The 19,528-nt window shown below is 34.1% G+C and overlaps 1 protein-coding gene and 1 long non-coding RNA gene across 2 annotated transcripts in view; one reads left to right on the forward strand and one right to left on the reverse strand.

Annotated features, from left to right (window-relative positions):
- Window positions 1-19,528, reverse strand: part of LOC144312511 (uncharacterized) — a 67,169-nt gene that overhangs the window by 46,481 nt on the left and 1,160 nt on the right. The gene's annotated exons all lie outside the window — the stretch shown is intronic.
- The window catches only part of VTA1 (vesicle trafficking 1), a 65,158-nt gene that overhangs the window by 6,674 nt on the left and 38,956 nt on the right, over window positions 1-19,528 (forward strand). Inside the window, exons 2-4 of the mRNA XM_077895262.1 lie at window positions 13,713-13,807; window positions 15,979-16,106; window positions 17,119-17,194. Of these exons, the coding sequence (XP_077751388.1) occupies window positions 13,713-13,807; window positions 15,979-16,106; window positions 17,119-17,194 (299 nt within the window). The remainder of the gene's footprint in view (window positions 1-13,712; window positions 13,808-15,978; window positions 16,107-17,118; window positions 17,195-19,528) is intronic.

The raw sequence follows: 19,528 nt of genomic DNA on the forward strand, positions 1-19,528 counted from the left end.
CCCATTCATGTTGAAATCCTAATCCCCAAAAGTGATGAGTAGTAAAGTAGTAGGTGAGCCTTTGGGAGATGATTAAGCCATAAGGGTGGAGCCCTCCTGAATGGGATTAGTACTGTTAGGAGAGTCTACACAGAGCTCCCTACCTTCATAGTGTTTATTTTATAAGAAATTGGCAAACTATTTTTAAAAGGATTGGCTGTACCATTAAACATTTCAGTCAGCAACATGAGTGATGAGTGACCCAGTTTCTCCACATTATCATTTAGTATTTGGTGTTTCACTCTTTTTTATTTTAAAAAGTTCTAATACTTATGGCTTTAATTTTTATTTACCTGATGGCTACTGAAATTAATATTTTTTCTTGTGCTTATTAACTGTGTATCACCTTCAGCAAAATGTCTGGTTTTGCCCCTCCCCCCTTTTGCCTTTATTTGGTTTTGAGAGTTCTTAATATATTGTAGTTACTAGTCCTTGTTGAGATACATGCTTTCAAGTATTTTCTCCCAGTCTGTAGTTTCTCTTTTGTCTTCATCACAGGGTCTCACAAAGTTTTAATTTTGATTGTGCCCAGTTTATTGTTTTTTCTTTTCTTTTTTAAAAAGATTTTATTTATTTATTCATGAGAGACACAGAGAGGTAGAGGCATAGGTAGAGGGAGAAGCAGGCTTCCTGTGGGGAGCCCAGGACCCCAGGATCACAATCTAAGTCAAAGGCAGACGCTCAACCACTGAGCCACCCAGGTGCTCCCCAGCTTTTCTTTTCTTAATACATGCTGTTGGTGTCAGGTCTTTGTATTTTATTGTGTATTTTTCTTAACATCCTAGTCTGTTCTGTTTTTCTCTCCCAAGAAGAGTTCCTAAGTAATACTGATTCAGCCTTTTAATTTTTTTAAGTATTATCATTGTCAGATTTTTAGTAACGAAACGATGTCATGCTAGTTTACTAAATATCGTTAAGATGGTCCTTGTATCTGATGTGGATTAAAACACAGTAGGTTTATCTCTTTCTTTAGCTTAAGGAAAAGTAATTGAGAGGTTTCTGGGTGGCTCAGTCAGTGGGTGTCTGCCTTTAGCTTGGGTCCTGTGTCTGGGATAGAGCCCGTCATTGGGCTCTCTGCTCAGAGGAGAGCCTGCTTCTCCTTCTCCCTGTGCCTGCTGCCTCCTCCCACTCCGATTGTGCTTTCTGTCAAATAGATAAAATCTTTAAAAAATGATAAAAAAGTGGGATCCCTGGGTGGTTCAGCGGTTTAGTGCCTGCCTTTGGCCCAGGGCGTGATCCTGGGGTCCCGAGATCGAGTCCTGCGCCAGGCTCCCTGCATGGAGTCTGCTTCTCCCTCCACCTGTGTCTCTGCCTCTCTCTCTCTGTCTGAAATAAATAAATAAATAAATAAATAAATAAAGCAGAACTTTGTGCTGTTGGGGGGGGATTATTTTATTTACTTATCAATTTATTCAATTTGAAATATTTTTGGTTTTAACCAGTATTGATATATTAAAGTTTTCTGGGATATTTCCCATTTCTGTCAGATTTACAAATGTATTAGGTAGAAATTACAAATTTTTAAAGAGATTTATTGGTTTATTAGAGAGTGTGAGGGGAGGGTGTGGCAGGGGGTGGGAGAGAGAGGGAAGCAGACTCCCCACAACCCTGAGATCAGGACCTGAGCCCAAATCAATAGTTGGATACCTGAGCCACCCAGATGCCCCAAATTACAAAGTTAACCTTTTCTTGCTTCCCTCATATCTCTCACAATCAGTCAGTCAGTAAGTTTTTAAAAATTTACTTATCTCCTCAAGTTTCTTTGGTATATCATATCCTCATCCTCTACCCAAACTACTGACAGAGCTTCCTGGTTTCTACTTCAAACAGGTAAGCTCTTTAGCCACTAGAAAGATCTGCTTTAAGTGCTTAGTTTAAAAAGGAAAAGAAGTAAAAGAATGATAACATTGAGTATCAACATTTAGAAGTTCTGCATGACACCAACAGTATAATTAATTTAAAAAACATTGCAAGGGAAAAAATTTTCCAGCAGATGAGACAAAGGGCTGGTATAAAACACTCATACAAAACTATTTCATAAAAACTAAGATCCCCATAGATAAATGGATAAAGAACATGTATGTATGACTACTAAAGGAAGGAATGCTAATTATTAACATTGAGCTTAATTAGTAATATAAATTAAAATCACTTGTTTTGGCTGTAAAATTGTAACTCAGTGCGGATGATTATATGGTGAAATTCCCATTGACAAGGCCTTGTGAGTTCGTACAAAGTTTTGGAAAGCATTTTGGCAGAATGAATGGAGCTGTAAAATATTTGTAATTCAGTAATTTTGGTTTTAGAAAGCTTGTGCTTAGGAAATAATCACAAATATATTGAGAGCTTTATGTGGAGTCCTCTGGATGATTATACATTTGTGAAAAATGCAAAACAACCAAAATACATGTCATTGTGGAAATGGTTCGTTATGGCACTTTGGCACTTTTACTGGGTGGAAGGTAATATAATCAGTTAAGAATTACAGAGCATCTCGTAACATGGGAAGAAGTTTATGTGAAAAAGCAGGATATAAAATTATATATATATGTGTGTGTGTATATATACACAAACACACAATATGAATTGAGGTTTTATTGTGTGTATATCTGGAGAAAGAGATTGTAACATTTAGGTTCAAGGTGAGTTTTTCTTCTGTATTTTTTGTTTATTTTCTGTTCTATAAGTGAACATGTTCCATACCATAGGTTTATTTTTTTTTCCATACCATAAGTTTAAAAACAAAGCATTTATTAAAGACAAATTCATTTTTGAAAGCCACCTATATAGTAACTCCATATATGAGTGCTCTTAGTGATTTGAACTTGAATCATCTTTAGCAGGTTTTTTGTTTTGTTTTGTTTTGTTTTATCCCTAAAGATTGATTCATTTACTTGAGGGAGAGACAGAAAGCAGAGGGAGAGGGAGACAAGCAGAGTCCCTACTGAGCCGGGAGCCCAGTGTGGGGCTCTCAATCCCTTGACCCTGAGATCATGACCTGAGTGAAGTCAAGAATCAGCCGCTTAACTGACTGAGCCACCCAAGATACCCCTTTAGCAGTTCTAATCAAGGTGGATTTTAATCTGTTTCTGGAACCTTTCTCATTTTCTGTTGTCTTCAGAGCCTTCCAACATTGTATTCTCCTCTGGCTTCACAACTCTTTCGTTCTCCCAACACACTGGATTTTATCCTTAGGCACTAACTTGAATGTCACTTTTTCAGGGAGACCTCCTAAACTTCCTAAGGTGCTTTTTTTCTGTGTTCTCTCTGTGTCTTGTGTGTCTTACATTAATTGCTTTTCATTTATCTAATTGTGCTTTCAGGGTTTAAACTTCAGGCTTGCACCCTTGTAGGTGCTTTTTAATTTATTTACTGTGCCTCCCAGTGCTAGGCCACTAAAGATATTTACATAAAAAAGAAAACGTGCTCAAAAAATGTTTGTTAAATTGACCAGGATTTTAAGGCATCAGTGTTCTGTTCCCTAAAGGGAACTAGGGACACAGGGTTGTCACTGAATAAAGAAGACAATTAACATTCTTGTAGCTCTTCCCATTTGCTTTCTTTCAGGATATCTGATTTGAACCCCATAATAATTCCAGTTCTTCTATTAGTAAGTGATAGAACCAGGAACTGAATGGCATGCTAGATGAGAAATAGTTATATGTAAAATTGTTGATAGCAGGTAGTAATTAGAAAACTAGTTATGGAGTGAATGAGAGAGAGTAAAGGGTCTAGTCATACTGGTGAAAAATGAAAGGAGGGCAGAAAGGCAATGCAGTAATCTGGGAGATTTCTAATAAGTGGAGAGTAGAAATGGAGGACAGGCTTGATGTTATTAACATAACTCTGAGCAACATGTGTTTCTGTTTTTGCTCCCCCTTTAATGAAGCCAGAAAATTTTTGAGTCTCTACTAAATTGAACACCATATGGTAAATATTTTGATTCTTTCAGATTTGGTGTTATGGATAAAGTTAAACCCATAAATATTCCTTCCCTTGAAATTTAGTTAAGTAGTTAAGCATAGTTTCAAGTGTGATTTTTTAAAGTTTCCTCTAGGGGGTGACGGTGTATAATTAACAGACTTTCAGTGAAAGTGTGTAAGTGTTCTTTCAGAGTAATTTGTTTATATGATTACAGGAAAATTAAATACACTCGTTCAGGAAGTTGTAAATACGTATGGATGTTTCAACTCTGAGATGTTACAGGTGTAAAAATTTAATTTAGTGTACTAAATAATATTGGATTTTTTAAACTTATGTGTTAAGTATGATGGATTTTAGGATTAATAATCAGTTGCCTATTTTTTCTGTTGTTAATCATGCAGGGATTGGATCTTTTAGTGCTAGTGAGACATACTACCCAAACCAATAAAAATGAGACATTTCTTTCTCCTTTTTTACTGGTGTGATTAATTGAAGCCCATAGTCCTGTTGTTTAAATACTTATTTTTTATTATAGGCTGACTCAGTATACTTTACTGTAGCAATGACAGGTTAATAATGAAAACACACAAAGTTGAATACCTGGTTTATCCATTAACATTCCATTTATTTACCATATGTTTGTTTTTGTAGACGTGCTGCTAACATGAATTTTATTTTGTAAAAAGTGGTCATTTTAATAGTTACTCCTTTTTTTGAGTGAAGTAAATCAGTTTTTAGACTCTCAGCCTGTCCCTGAAGTTAAAGGGAGGGGTCAGTGGTGTCAAGTAATTCGTCCTTAACTGTCATTGTCTTTGTTTGGCACCCAGGCAAGTTTAAAGCATCTTTGTAAGTTTCATTTTTATGACAGTTATGTTTGATGTTCAGAGTGAAAACTAACTCTTGAGCAGTGCATTATAATATAAAAGAGGTTTCATTGCTTAAGTTCCTGTTTTCATTCAATTTGTCATTTATTTTTCTGTGGGTTCTCAAGGTTTTTTGGTTAGATTTTTTTTTTTTTAAACCTTAGTTACTGCTTCTCTTTGGAAGCACTTTGGATTCTATTGTGTCTCCACTAGGGGTTTATTATATTCCCTTTTGTTTTATTTTTTTTAGTGATTGCTCTAGTGTTTACTAACCTTATCATAGCCTACTATCATATAATATACTGCCTCACATTCAAGGTAAGAACTTTACTTTTTTTTTTTTTTCCTTCTCCAGTCCTTTGGCTAAAGTTGTTGCATGTATTACTTATAAATATGTCATTAACCCTACACTATATTTTAATTTCTTTAGTTGTCATTTTTTAAAAGAATTTTATAAAATGAGGAAATAAAATTTTGAAATATTGTCCCACATAATTACCATTCTCAACACTTGCTACTCCTCTCCTTAGATCCAACTTTTAAATCTGGTATCATTTTCTTTCCTGTTGAAAAGTTTTATCATTTCTTATGCAGGCTTGCTGCAGGTGAATTCTTTTTGTTTCTATTGTGTGAAACAAGCTTTTATTTCATATTTATTTTTGAAAGATAGTTTTGCTGGGTAAGGAATTTTAACTTTTCAGTTTTCATCAGAACTAACTTACTTTCTTTCTTTCTTTCTTTCTCTCTCTCTTTCTTTCTTTCTTTCTTTCTTTCTTTCTTTCTTTCTTTCTTTCTTTTCTTTCCTTCCTTCCTTCCTTCCTTCCTTCCTTCCTTCCTTCCTTCCTTCTTTCCTTCTTTCCTTCTTTCCTTCTTTCTTTTTTTTTGTGCCACACCTCCCCACCTATCCTCTTTGCAGAATCCAGTTACACATATGTTAGAACACTTGGTATTTTTTCCTAATTCACTGAGACTCTGGGTTTCTGTTTCTTTTTCTTTTCAATCCTTTTTACCTCTCTTCAAGTAGTTTCTATTGCTGTGTTCTGAGTTCATTTAATCTTCTGTGATGTCTCAACTACTATTAATTCTGTCCAGCAGATTTTTCATTTCAGATATTTTTCATCCAGACATTCCATTTGTGTTCATTTGTGCATGTTTTCTCTCCTCATTTTATTCATAGTTTCCATTAAATACTTCATCATGATTTCCCAGTAATTTAATATCACTCTCTGCTCTTTCTGTTGTTTTGTCATTGCTCAATCTTAATTGGGCTGTTCATATTTCCTGCTTATTGCCACCTGTAGTAACTTTGGATTAGTTGCAGGACGTTTAAGTTCTTGCATGTCTGGTTATTATGGCCTTTGAACAGATTTGATCTGGCCAACAATTAAGTTAGATGCAGTTAAGTATGATATGTTTGTGTCTTTGTTTTTAGTTTGGGGCAAGTCTAAAGTAGTTCTAAGGACCGGATGATCCTACTACCAAAGGGTATCCCATTTGAGGTCTCTACTAAATATCTTGGGTAAGCATTTAGGATTCTCCATCCTTTTTGGAACTTGAATGCATCCCAGCTTTGGAAATGTGCTTTAGGGATGATCCAGCTCACAGTTTCTGTAGATCTTGTTTTTTTTTTTCTTGACTTTGTGGGTTTCATCTACATATGCACATCCTACTATTCAGTTTAGCCTCAAGTTTATCCCAGTACAGATTTCTAGGATTCTTTTCTGCATGGCTTCGCATCTTCGGAACTCTGCCCCTCCACTTAGAGCTATTTCAGTCATCTGAGCTTTAGTCTGTTTTCTCAACTCTACTAGACTGTATTCTGCTTAGGGCTCCCTCTCCCCACTCCTTAGTTTAGAATGTGCTTCCTGGAAGAATGCTGGACTGATCATTGGTGGAGTCATCTCATTTGTTTTTTCTCCAGGTGTCATGGTCTTTCCATCTGTTTCCATTTGTGAAAAAATGGTTCATATATTTTGTCTAGTTTTTTGTTGTTTATGGTGGAATGTCAAGTCTAGTTACTCCATCATGGCCAGGATTAGAATCTGGTCTCATTTTAGTAATCAAGTAGTCACTTAGTTTTTGCTCTTTGCCAGCACAATCTTTTCGTAAGAATTCAGGAGTAGCTCACTTTTTCTTAAAGCTACTATATTATGACAGGAGCTCCAAAAATATTTGTTTAGTGAAGGAATATACAAAGTAAATACCTTTTATTAGTAGGTACTCGTTCATACTTTCCTTTTTATCTTTGGCTCAGAAATGCCTTCATAAAAGCTAATACTAACCATGTAGCCAGTATTGACAATATACTTATGAATAGAGTAGTATATTCTATTTATTGGCATAAAATCTTTTAAACAGTATATATCATAATGACTCCTAATTGAGTGCCATGTTAATTTAACCTATCAAAGCGTCACTCTTCATAATTGCTTTATGTATCTTTTTTTTTGTGTTTTTATCATGCATTTTGTAGTTTTATAGTTCTCATGTATAAGCAAGGATGTGTTAGAATGTTAGTGTTTAGATTTTATGGAACTTTGAATTACACATACCTTCAGGATTACTAACTGTTTATCTCCTAAATGCCTCACATTAAATTACAGTTAGGTTGGAAAGTATTTAATCCTTTTGCAAATGTGCCTCATTACTCATCTTCAAATAATATTTATTCATAAAAATAAACATATTTCCTTGAAATAAATCAAATATATTTTCTTATAGATGATTTTAGCTACATATTCTGTTTTAGTAGGTAATTTTCCATGTTAGACGTTAATTTTTCATCATCCTGCTGCTGCTACAATGAATTAGTTGTCTTAAGCTCTATGTGAAAGTAATTCCTTTTTTCATCCTTTATGGCAAAAAGATCTTCTGGTGCACTTGCTAATTTTCACAAGTAGATTTAAGGTCTTTTTTGCTTTTATTAATGTTTAAAAATGTACCACAAGATAATTTTCTGTATTTAAGAAGTAAACTGTTATTTAAGAAGTAAACTGTATGAAATATTCAAAAATGTAAAAGCCAGACCTGTTTTATCCAAATATTTCCAATTCTGAGGTGATTCTTCCCAGTTCTTCAATTAAAGGTGTTATTATGTAATAATACCCTGGTAATTGCAAAGACTTAAGTACGTGTGCTAACCAAGAAAGAAAATGCAGGTGAAGCCAATAAACTATATTATCATTACATTGTATTTCAAGTAACAACCAACCATCTGAGTTAAGGTTAACTTTTAAAGGATAGAAGCTGATATTTTAATTTTTGTTGTGAAGTAGGATAATGTCTGTGGTAATATGAATTGGGAATAATTTGATTTTTGTCTCAAAGGAGATACAGATATTCTCCATTTTTATTGTAAACAACAGTAGAAATAGTTACAAATAATAAAAACTGAGAGTTGTACTTTTTACAAATGAATAAATCACTTTCTCATGGTGACAAGAAAACTGCTCAATTTAACTTCTGCATGTTTTTTTTTTTTTTTTTTTTTTTTTTTTTTTTAACTTCTGCATGTTTGCTTAATGGTTAAGTCCTGGATGGCTGCCACTAAAGCCAACGTGAACATAGGAATCAACCTCATTTTTTCTGTCTATGCCGAATAGCCAATTATTCCTAAAATTGGTTCACCAACCACATTCTACAACCTACACTTCATGGATTGTAGGATTCATATAGTATTCACTACTCTGTTAGGAAGATAGGAGAAAGACATCGTAGGAAAATAAAACTGTTCTGTATTTCCTCACATTATCATGACATCATGTTGGCCAATAGTATGTATAAGTAGTGAATAATTAATTAACATCCTTTAAATTTTCTGTGCATATTTTAGGGTGAGGTGTTATCTTAAAGAGATTGGCATGTGTTTGAAATAGTCATTTGGGAGGTTAGAAAGGCAAGCGTGAAGCTCATTTCAGGTTGATAATTATATTTATAATGGCAGTAATCTGCCATGATCTCTATATAGACATAGAGAAAGGCATATGGGTTTGTAAATGAGTGTCCTTTTGCCAAAGAAATACAGTAAAATGATTAAGGAGTAGAAGGAGATAGAACAGTAAAATTCTAGAAGAATATCTTATAAATTCAAAGCTGGTTGCAGAGAGAAGTTAAAGGAGAAAAGACTAATTGTAATGAAATAGATGCCAGTGAACTGAACACCTGTTGTAATAAGCATAATTTCAAGTTGGAAGAAAAAGAAATTGTGTTTAGAGTTGGTGCCTTACTCCCTCATTTAAAACAAACTCTGATGTTGGCAGTACCCAGCATGTGCCAGTTCCATGAAGTTATCAGGACCCAAGCACTTTCCAATTTCACATCTGGAAACCAGTGCATGATTACCATTTCCAAGGTTGCCTTCTGATCTAAGATGTCTTACTAGTGTTTCAGTCATACCATTTCTGTTTTAGGCAGCAGGAAGGAGAAGAGGGAAAGCGACAGTAAGATCTTTCCTCTGCTGTCATTTCCCCTTTAAGGTGACTTCCAGTATTCTCTCCCAAGAACTTCTGATAACACGGTACCAATCTTAGTTACACAGCCACATCTGGCTTTGAGGAATATTGGGAAAATGTACTATTTTGGCTAGGTACATTACAACCCCCTTAATAATTAGGACTCTCATTAGCAAAAAAGATAGGAAGAAAGAATGTGGGTAGGCAGTTAGTAGTCTCTGCCACAAGTGTTTATTATCCATGTGAACAGCCAGATTTTCAAGATGATGGAAAGACAAGGAAGGACCTTGAGGTTCTTGGTCAGTTACAAGCATTAGCAAGATCAAGAAGAAGAGAGGGACTTGAACTGTAGACCAGTGTGTTTAGAAGACACTGAGAGAATACTAGAAGTAGCAGTAGGATGAAAACAAACAAATCATACTTGCCAGTCCTGACATAGGAAGAATGTAAGAGAATTTCTTAAAGTGACATCTAAGATTTAGTTAAGACAAAGAGGGAGAAGGAATCTGAGGAGACACAGGGGATTTTGCTGATTATAAAGCCATAGTTCCAGGAATTATGGTAAAAGAATTGGGGTTCTATGGAAGAGGTATGGGCTAGGGTAGGGTGAGAAAATATAGTTTATAATTGAGAGGAGCAAGGATGTAGCTAGTAGTGATTTCTAAACCTTTTGATCACCTATCTATGAGTTTTAAAAAATTAATCTCAAATATTATGCAAATTACATACTGATGTACAAATACTATATTATAAAAATACATGTATTATTAAAGTTGTAGAAACATAGAATTTTTTTAAGATGTTATTTATTTATTCATAAGAGACACAGAGAGAGAGGCAAAGACATAGGCAGAGGGAGAAGCAGGCTCCCTGCGGGGAGCCAAATGCAGGTCTCAGTCCCAGGACCCTGGGATCACACCTTGAGCCGAGGACAGACATTCAACCACTGAGCCATCCAGGTGCCCCGAAACATAGAAATTTTTAAAGAATTATTAAAAAATCATCAGTAGAAATGCTAAAGATTTTCTTTTCCACACTCTAGGCAGTTATCTTGCCAATCCCTGGGATTGGTCCTAGGTCCCAAAGGCCACAGTTTCAGTATAGCATAGGGTAGGGACTCTGTTAGGGGACATATGAGCAGCCTGGCATGGAATTGGTCCCTATTCCCAAGCAGAAGCCTTCCTCTTAAAAATAAGAACAAGAACACTTAAAACTCTTGGTAAAATTTTGGTAATACAGTAAGACATAGCAAGATTAAATTTGGAGGAAGAAAAAGCAGTTATCAGTTAGAGATACTGTCATGTGTAGAAATGGCATTTGATCTGTGATCTCAAAAAATCAAATAGCCAGTAAATATAAAAAGTAAAAGTATGCAGGGGCACCTTGATGGCTCAGGCAGTTAAGTGTCAGACTCTTGATTTCAGCTCAACCTCCGGGTTGTGAGACCCATGAGCCCTGTACTAAGTTCCGAGCTCAACACAGTCTGCTTGTCTTCCCTCCCTCTGCTCCTCCATCCATTTGTGTGTGTGTGCTCTTTCTCTCCCTAAAATAAATAAATAAAATCTTTTTAAAAATGATTTTTAAAAAAGTAAAAATAGAGAACCACAAAATCATTAGCGAAAGGAAGGATCATTTATTAAGTGTATTTGAGATAGATGGCAGTCACTTGGGGAGAAGAGGAAATACAAGTTAGAGCGTTAAGTTTGAAAGGAAAAACTAGAAAAATCATGAGAGTGAATATCAAGTCCCTTAAGAGATAAAAGAACTTTCCTAAGCTTGGAATTGACAGGAAAAAAAAAAAAAAAAAAGGTAAATAATTGGTTTGAGTACATAAATATTTTAAGCCTCTGTGTTTTATTTTAAAACAGCATTCAGAAATTGAAAGGTGGCATGATATTTGCAGCCAATATGTTTGTTTTCCAAAGAGCTCATGTGATGTACTGTAGAAGAAGAAATGCAACAAAAACACTGGAAGAAGAAACCTGAACAGCTCTCAAAGAGGAAGTGTTTGGGAGTTCTGGTCAGTTTTAAGAAGAGAAGGAGCTAAGATAGGCAGAGTTCTAGAATAGCTCAAAAGAGATGTGACTGGTTTAAAAGGAGGTTGTTTAACCATGCTTTAAGAGGTGTGGAGGGAGGGGAGAGATGATGAAAACCTTAAAGACGAATGGGTAGAGGGAAAACCTAGCCATGTTGCTAAAAAAAATATGACTAGTTAAAAGAAGAAAGAAAAAGAAAATTTGATCGCATTTGTTATCAAAGCAATAGACCTTGAAAATAAGTGGGGTTTTTTGTTTTTCAAATTAGAATTTGGTTTGGGGTCAAAGTGATACCCAGTGCTAGCTGGTATGCAGTGAAAACAAAAGCCCTGTGCTTTTTATACTGTGTGGCTATGTGAATCTGTACAGTACTTTTGGAACTCCATTTTTTTCTCTTGTTAATAACTAGATGGACCAAACCCTGAAATCTGATATATGAAAATAAATACATTAATAAATAAAACATCAAACTCTATAACATGAGATAGCCTTAAAAGCCTAATCTTAAAACAGTTTCTTCAGAGAAAGCTTTTAAAATTAAAAACACAGAATAAATAATTGCATATTATGTGTATCTTAATACCTATTTAAAGAAGATAACATCAAGTAGACATAATTGAATTGGAAATCCTGAGAGTAACTAACAGATACCAAGCCATTTACAAAGGTCTAGTGATTAAAACAGCAATAGGCCAGTAGACTAATGAAGCAGGATAGACAGTATACAGAATTGGGCCCTTTTATCCCATGGAAGCTTAATATATGATAATGAATGATGAAAGTGGCATTTAAATCAGTGGCGTAGAATGAGCTATTCTTTCATCCATGTATTTTTCTATTCAGAAAATGTTTATTGAAGGCCAAGCACTATCCTATATGCCAAGGGTACATCAGCAAACCAAATACAATAAAATCACCATCATGACAGAGTTTAAACTTGAATTGAGTGGAGGCAGTGGATAAATAAGTAGAAGATAATTATGTGCTGAGGAAGAGAAGTAAAGCAAGGAAGGGGGATAGTGTTCACAAGATGCCATTTGAGGGGAAAAACGTATCCCTTGTGTACGCTGTGTAAAGAACTGCCGCAAGGCAATTTGTTAAAAAGCAAACAACCCAATAGAAAATTTGGCAGATCTTTTTCTTTTATTTTGATAACTACTCCTGATTCGTAAAAGAGGATATAGAGATATCCAGTAAAATATGCAGTACTTTTTTAGTAGTGAAAATGAAAATCACTTAAAATCTTGAAACTGATAGGAAGTTTAATAATACTGGTTATTTTTTACTTTTTGTGGGCTTGAGGAACTGGTGCTTACATCTGTTAGAGATAGAACTGCATATTCATAATCTGTTTTGGAGGACAGTTTAAGAGTAGCTCTCAAAAATGAAAAAGATACACATACTATGACCTGAGTGTTCTGTTTCTTGGTATTTGCCTCAGGGAACTCTTGAATGTATATACAAGAAGATCTAGTACTACAACATGATTTGTAGTAATGAACATCTGAGAACTACCTAAGTGTGCTTTCTTTAGAGTGGTGTGTCTACAGCACTGTCACAGATTTCCAGAACATATTTGGAGAATGTAAAAGAAAATTTTCAGGTAGTATATATACACACCAATGGTAACAAGAGCCACCAAACCTTTTACAACTCCTGTCACTGGGAAAACTATTAGGGTCATGGTGTCACAGAAGTTTTTTAGCATTAGCCTTATCTCTAATGTTTTATTAAGTTTTTAAAAACGGTGTGTATTCTTTTGTATATATAAAAATGGCTATATTAAAAAAATGACTATATATAAAAATGTTAGCCACAGCTCAACTTATGTTTACCAGTCTTGTAGCTCCTCTCTAACTCCTATTATATATTTTATCAATATCACTTATCAAGCATTTGTTGAGTGCTCTTGTACATGTGTTGGTTTTTCTGATTGCCTTAACTTGCAATTAAATTACAGGTCTTTTTGACAGCTTAGGACCTAATCTCTTTTGTTTGTTTGTCTGTTTGTTTGTTTCTTTCTTTCTTTCTTCCTTTTTTTTTTTAACATAATGCCAAAAGAGAGGGCCTTACTTGGTTAAAAAAAAATAGAAAGAAAGAAAGAAAGAAAGAAAGAAAGAAAGAAAGAAAGAAAGAAAGAAAGAAAGAAAGAAAGAGAAGAAAGAAAGAAAGAAAGAAAGAAAGAAAGAAAGAAAGAAAGAAGAAAAATTGGTATTACCATGAATCTGTTACATTCTTTGATTAATATTTGTGTGTTCTTTATTTTGTAAATAAAATCCATAGTAAATCAGAGTTTTATTTCTAAATTCACTTAAATTTTAAATTATTTATTAGACAGAACATGTATTTTAAACATTTAGTAATGGAAATTGTTGAAGTCATCTCACTTTTCTTTGTAGGTCGTTTATATGCAATGCAAACTGGAATGAAGATTGATAGTAAAACTCCTGAATGTCGTAAATTTTTATCAAAGCTGATGGATCAGTTAGAAGCTGTAAGTTAAACACTGATCATTTATTTTCTGATTAATGTTTTAAGTCGCATTTTATTGCATTTTTGTATATATATTTTGCCATTTTAGTTCTTCCCCTTAGCAACAATCAGTGTCATTACAGCAGAGGAAAAATTAGACACAACTTTTTAAATTTATATCTTACTGCGAAAGGAGTTGTAAGCATAAGTTAAAGCTTAATAGCTGTAGCTCTTTATTTATTTAGTTATGTGACCTGAAGATATGAAGAGAATTAGAAACCTAAATATTTGACTAGTTGTGTTATTTTGTGTAGAAAGACAAAATTTTAGATATATTAAAAATCAAAACGTATAATAGTTCAGAGCTTTTATAAATGTTGAAAGTTATTCAGATCAAAACCTAATTACATTAAACAGCCATAGGCAGTTGGGTACTAACTGAATATGGGTGTCTGGCCTTTGGACCCAGAGTCTCTGTCATTGCTACCATTAACTACCTATGGTAGATCTGGTGGGACCACTGTTGGGAATCCAGCTGCCCTTGAAGCCTGTCTGTTGTTTCTATTTCTAACTTGGTTTCTGTAGGTACCGGAAAAATTTGAGTACTCTTTTCTTTCTTTCTTTTTTTTTTCTTAAAGATTTTATTTATTTGTTCATGAGAAACAGAGAGAGAGAGAGGCAGAGACACAGGCAGAGGGAGAAGCAGGCTCCATGCAGAGAGCCCGATGCGGGACTTGATCCCGGATCTTCAGGATCACCCTCTGAGCCGAAGGCAGATGCTTAACTGCTGAGCCACCATGGAGTCCTTTAGCACCCTTTTTTGCAAGGTGGGGTAGGGGATGAGAGGAGGAATGTGTCTCACACATATCCATATATTTATAAAATCGTATTGCTAGCAGAGATTTTATATAGAATTATCTCTATTAATTTCACTATATAGCAATGATAACTACATTAGCTATGGATAAGACAGAACTCAAAATAGTTATTTATAATAAGCAAAGTATAAAATCACATTTGTAAAGGGACTCAGCAGGAGTTTATTATTATTTAAATTAAATAACAGTAGAATACGTCTATTCCATGGTGAGTCTATCACACCTTATAATGTTTAGATTACTCTGTTGGAAAACTGAGTATATTATGTTTTTGCTGCCAGATATTTCATGTTGAAGATGAGATGAAGTGACATACTCCTACTTTTTTCTAGAATTAAATCCACTCCTAGAATTGAATCTAGAATCAAAGCACTTCATAGTGTGGATATAGTAAACTAGTGTTATATGTCAATTTTTTTTTCTGTTTAAGATAAATGTAGCTAACACATCCTTAAATTCCAACATTAAATCTCTTCTGGAACTTACATTATTCTGTTGTAATTATGAGAATATTTATTTTGCTGATTTTGTGAAAAATCCTGAAGCCTTTCTTAAATTTCTTACTTTATAACATTTTTGAGAAAAGCCATTTCTAAATGGTAGTGTGGTACTCAGATCTAATATTCCAGAGTCCTTTCATTCCAATGCAACAGTCTGTAAGCTATAGGAACTTAATTTGCTGTGTTTAAAATATTTTAAATTATCATATGTGTGGGAAAAGGATATACTAAAAATTTACAGTTGTGAATTGTGTTAACTTGAGGTGTATTTTTGTCTAAATTTTAAAAACTCTGTAATCCTAGTGAGTTTGTGATCTCATTCTGTAGAATTAATTTTTTTTTATATATTATCCTCTGGGAGATACTATTTTAGGATATAATGATTTTATATTTTAAATTATGATTAGGAATTCCTAATCATAAGTTTTCCTAATTCCATTTTTAGGATATCTGCTGATATATTGGCTGTTATTTTAGAATATTTGTCTAATGCTTTATATAGATAGTTGGATGTGTTATCATTTTATTCTTGGTTATTTTGAGTTTTAAAGCTAACTTATCCTTTCAGGTTATCATGAGTGTGTTTCTTCAAAGTTTGTATACATTGGGTTTTATTCAAAAAAACCTTGGGTTGAAGCAGAGCAATTTTTGCAAGATTTCATTGATATATCTTTTCCTGAAATGATAAAATAACGTAAAATAATTATGTAAAATAATTTTAAATAATCATTTAAAATGATTTTTGGATTATTTGTACTTAAGCATACATTTCTGAGAGTCCAAAATCTTAAGCTTTGTATCTGATTTAATTTTAGCTTAAGAAACAGTTGGGTGATAATGAAGCTATTACTCAAGAAATAGTTGGTTCTGCTCATTTGGAGAATTATGCATTGAAAATGTTTTTGTATGCAGATAATGAAGATCGTGCTGGACGATTTCACAAGTAAGTAAAGTAAAAGAAAAATTAAAATTGTAAGTTTAGTTACTGTGTAACTGGAATTATCCAGTTTTCCATTGAACACTTTTAGACTTGATAAATGATTTAGATTTTTTGGTAATTCCTTGTAGAATGTCAGAATGATTTTAGGTTACAAAAGCAATACTGTCTTTTTAGAGAAAATGGCTGACAGAAGACTAGCCAGGGGAGATTTATTTTTTCAGTAATTATACCCTAAGTAGTCATTCTTTAACATTTGGTGAAATCTGAGAGTTGATTTTAGCCAGCAACAACCTAGTGCGATACTGATATTTTAAATTATCACAACCTGCTAATTCAAATGATTTGTGATCATTATAATAATGCTGAAATGCAAAGAAATCACATGGCTTGATATAGATTGAGATAACACTGTAGTTGCTTTGTTATGTGTACACTGGTGGGGGTTAGGGCAGACAGTAGGGGCAGATGGAGAGATAGAATCTTAAGAAGACTCCATGTGCAGCACAGGACTCCATCTCACGACCCTGAGATCATGACCTGAGCAAAAGTCAAGAGACACTTAACCGAATGAGCCCCCCATGCACCCCTATAATTGCATTTTTTAATAAAAAGTATACTATAAAACCTTGTTATAGTATATTTATTTGTAATATGAATGTTGTTGCTTTCTCCTAATACAAATTAAAGAAGTAGCTTTATTGTGTTCTTGAAATCTGATTTTATGGAGCACCTGGGTGGCTCAGTTGGTTGAGCATCTACCTTTGCTCAGGTTGTGATTCTGCGGTCCAAGGATTGAGTCCCTCATCAACTTCCCCATGGGTCGCCTGCTTTTCCCTCTGCCTCTCTTTCTGTGTCTCACATGAATAAATAAATAAAAATTTTTTTTAAATCTGATTTTATTTAAAACATTAATTTCACTTTTGTAAACACTGGAATTTTTTTTTCCTCATAGTTCCATGATTAATTCTGCAACTTAATGTTTTTTATTTAACTAAATCAGCTTTCTCTTTTTTAGAAACATGATCAAATCCTTCTATACTGCAAGTCTTTTAATAGATGTCATAACAGTGTTTGGAGAACTCACTGATGAAGTAAGTATACAGTTTTTATTGTTTTGTTAGCTGAGGCTCAGTATTGTTGCTCTTTATGAGTTTTGTAATTGCATTGCTTACTTAGAACAGCATGCCTATCAGAAACCTAGTGTAAGTAAAAAGTGTATTGGCCACATTTGTAAAAGTAAGATGAAGTAATTCTTAATAAGAAATTGTATTTTTTGTCGTATGTTCTTTAAATCTAGAATGAATTTTAGTTTAGCAAATATACAGCTACTGTGTTGGGCAGCCCAAGTTTAGGGTTTGATTTTATTAAGGGCTTAAATATTCCTAATCCTGTATGCTGTTAAATTTCTGCACTGTTATTTGGTAAATATACTGGAGGCAGAGCCATTTTAGGACTTTTTTTCTGTTTAATTTCTAATCAGAAATATGATGATTTGTTTCATTGTAAAATACACATAGAACTTGATATTTTCTGAGGTACTTTCTATTTTATCATTTTGTTTTTCATAACCTCCAAGATAGAGTATATATTCATTTTATACATGAGCAAATTGAGGCTAAGTGACAAACTGTGAGTTTATGTGAGTTCTGTGTTGTTTTCACTGTAGCACACCTTACTATTGGCATGGAAAATGTGATTTTTGGGAGGGGAGATAGTAATCTAGAAACAGAAAAGTAAAAGAGCCACAAATGAGACTGATATAGGTGTGTTATAATAGTGATTTGAAATTTATGAAGAGTATTGCTTTCTGTGACATGTTTTTCTAAATGGTGAGCAGCTCATAGTAAAGCTCCAAACAAAACAAAGTATAATCTATCTATGAGAGGTGTGCATTTTCATAAAACAGTATAGCAAAACTGCAAAAAAGGCTTTATATTTAAAACAAAGTTAAGCTCTGGGCTTGATGATTATGAACTAGGTTTTTGCATTACTGCAAAGGAGATGTGCAGGACATTTGAAGATTGTGCTCAATTAAGAACATTTTTATTATGTGAGACTGTCCCTTTTGTTTCAAAACATCAAGCTTCCCCGGCCTTGCCCACACGGCATTTCCCAGTCATTCCGCTAACCGGAAACCACCCCAGATATTTCAAAAACAGCCTCTAGGGTATGGGGCAATGCCCATCAAAAGTCAGTGTTTGTGAGTTGCCTTGAGACAGCGTAGTTAGTATAAGAGAAAACAGACCTAGATCATGAAACCTAAAGTGCTTCCAGTGGGTATGCCGCTTTTGTATTCTGAAGGCTCTATGGATCCACTCTGTTTGGCTCCCTCTCTACTCCCATTTTCTGTTATTGCTGACCTGGAGTTATTTTTCCAGTGTGCAGCACTATACTCGCTACTCGGGGATACAGAAGTGGTTTAAACATGATGGTAGAGAAGTGCAGTTTAACGTTTTAGATAGTTCAGTATAGTTTTAGAAAGTACCAGGTAGGGTAAAGGAGAATAATGAGATTTCAGATTAAAAAATAAGTCAGATTTATTATTTTTATATTTATTTTTATATTTATATTTTATAAATATATTTATATTTATTTTTATATTTATTATTTATTATATTTATTAAGTCTGATCTGACAGATCAGACAGATGATAGAAGACCTGGAATCTTCAATTAGTGGGTTTTTTGAATAAAGAACTATACTGTGGTGTGCTTTGTATGATAGGAATCTGTAGAATGTAGGGTTAGGAAGAACTACAAGTCATTTGACAAAAGAACTAGTTAATGATTATTGAACTTTGTACAATGTCAATTTTTTATTTGGGGAAGAATATGTTCAGACAGATTATAAAATTTGTGGTATAGGTATGGCATCCAAAAATAAGCACAGGACTCTAGGAAATAATAAATGCGCAAAACATGACAGTTCAAGTTGGATTAGACACCGTCTGGTGAGAGGATAGTTTTGAAAGAAGATGATCAAGTAAACATCCTCATAAAAACTCATATTGAAAATGCAAGAGGAAGACATGAATACAGAAATAAGGAAGTGGGGAAACTCATGATATCAGAAGAACATTGTATGGCAGAGTGGCAGATCCATTTGCCCAGTGCTTCCAAGAGGACTCTCCTTGCCCCTCCCACTTGCCCATATTTAGAGAAGCTGCTCCCCTGTCTCAGAAGGAAGACCAGTCCTTTGAACTTACAGATGCCAACCGGGAGGACCCCAGTTAATAGGTGTAGTAGATGTAGGAAAAAACAAATTATCCCAGAAGTCTTGGGTGAGTAATGCAGGGTTTGCTTTTTTTTTTTTTTTTTTAACCTAAAAGATACATGAATACTTGCACATGTAGCATGAGGTTCATCTGCATTTTAGGAAAAAAAATAGGTTTATATTTAGGTATCCTTAACAAAGATCAGCTTCCT

The sequence above is a fragment of the Canis aureus genome, chromosome 1 (genome assembly GCF_053574225.1).
Source record: "Canis aureus isolate CA01 chromosome 1, VMU_Caureus_v.1.0, whole genome shotgun sequence".
Lineage (NCBI taxonomy): Eukaryota > Metazoa > Chordata > Mammalia > Carnivora > Canidae > Canis > Canis aureus.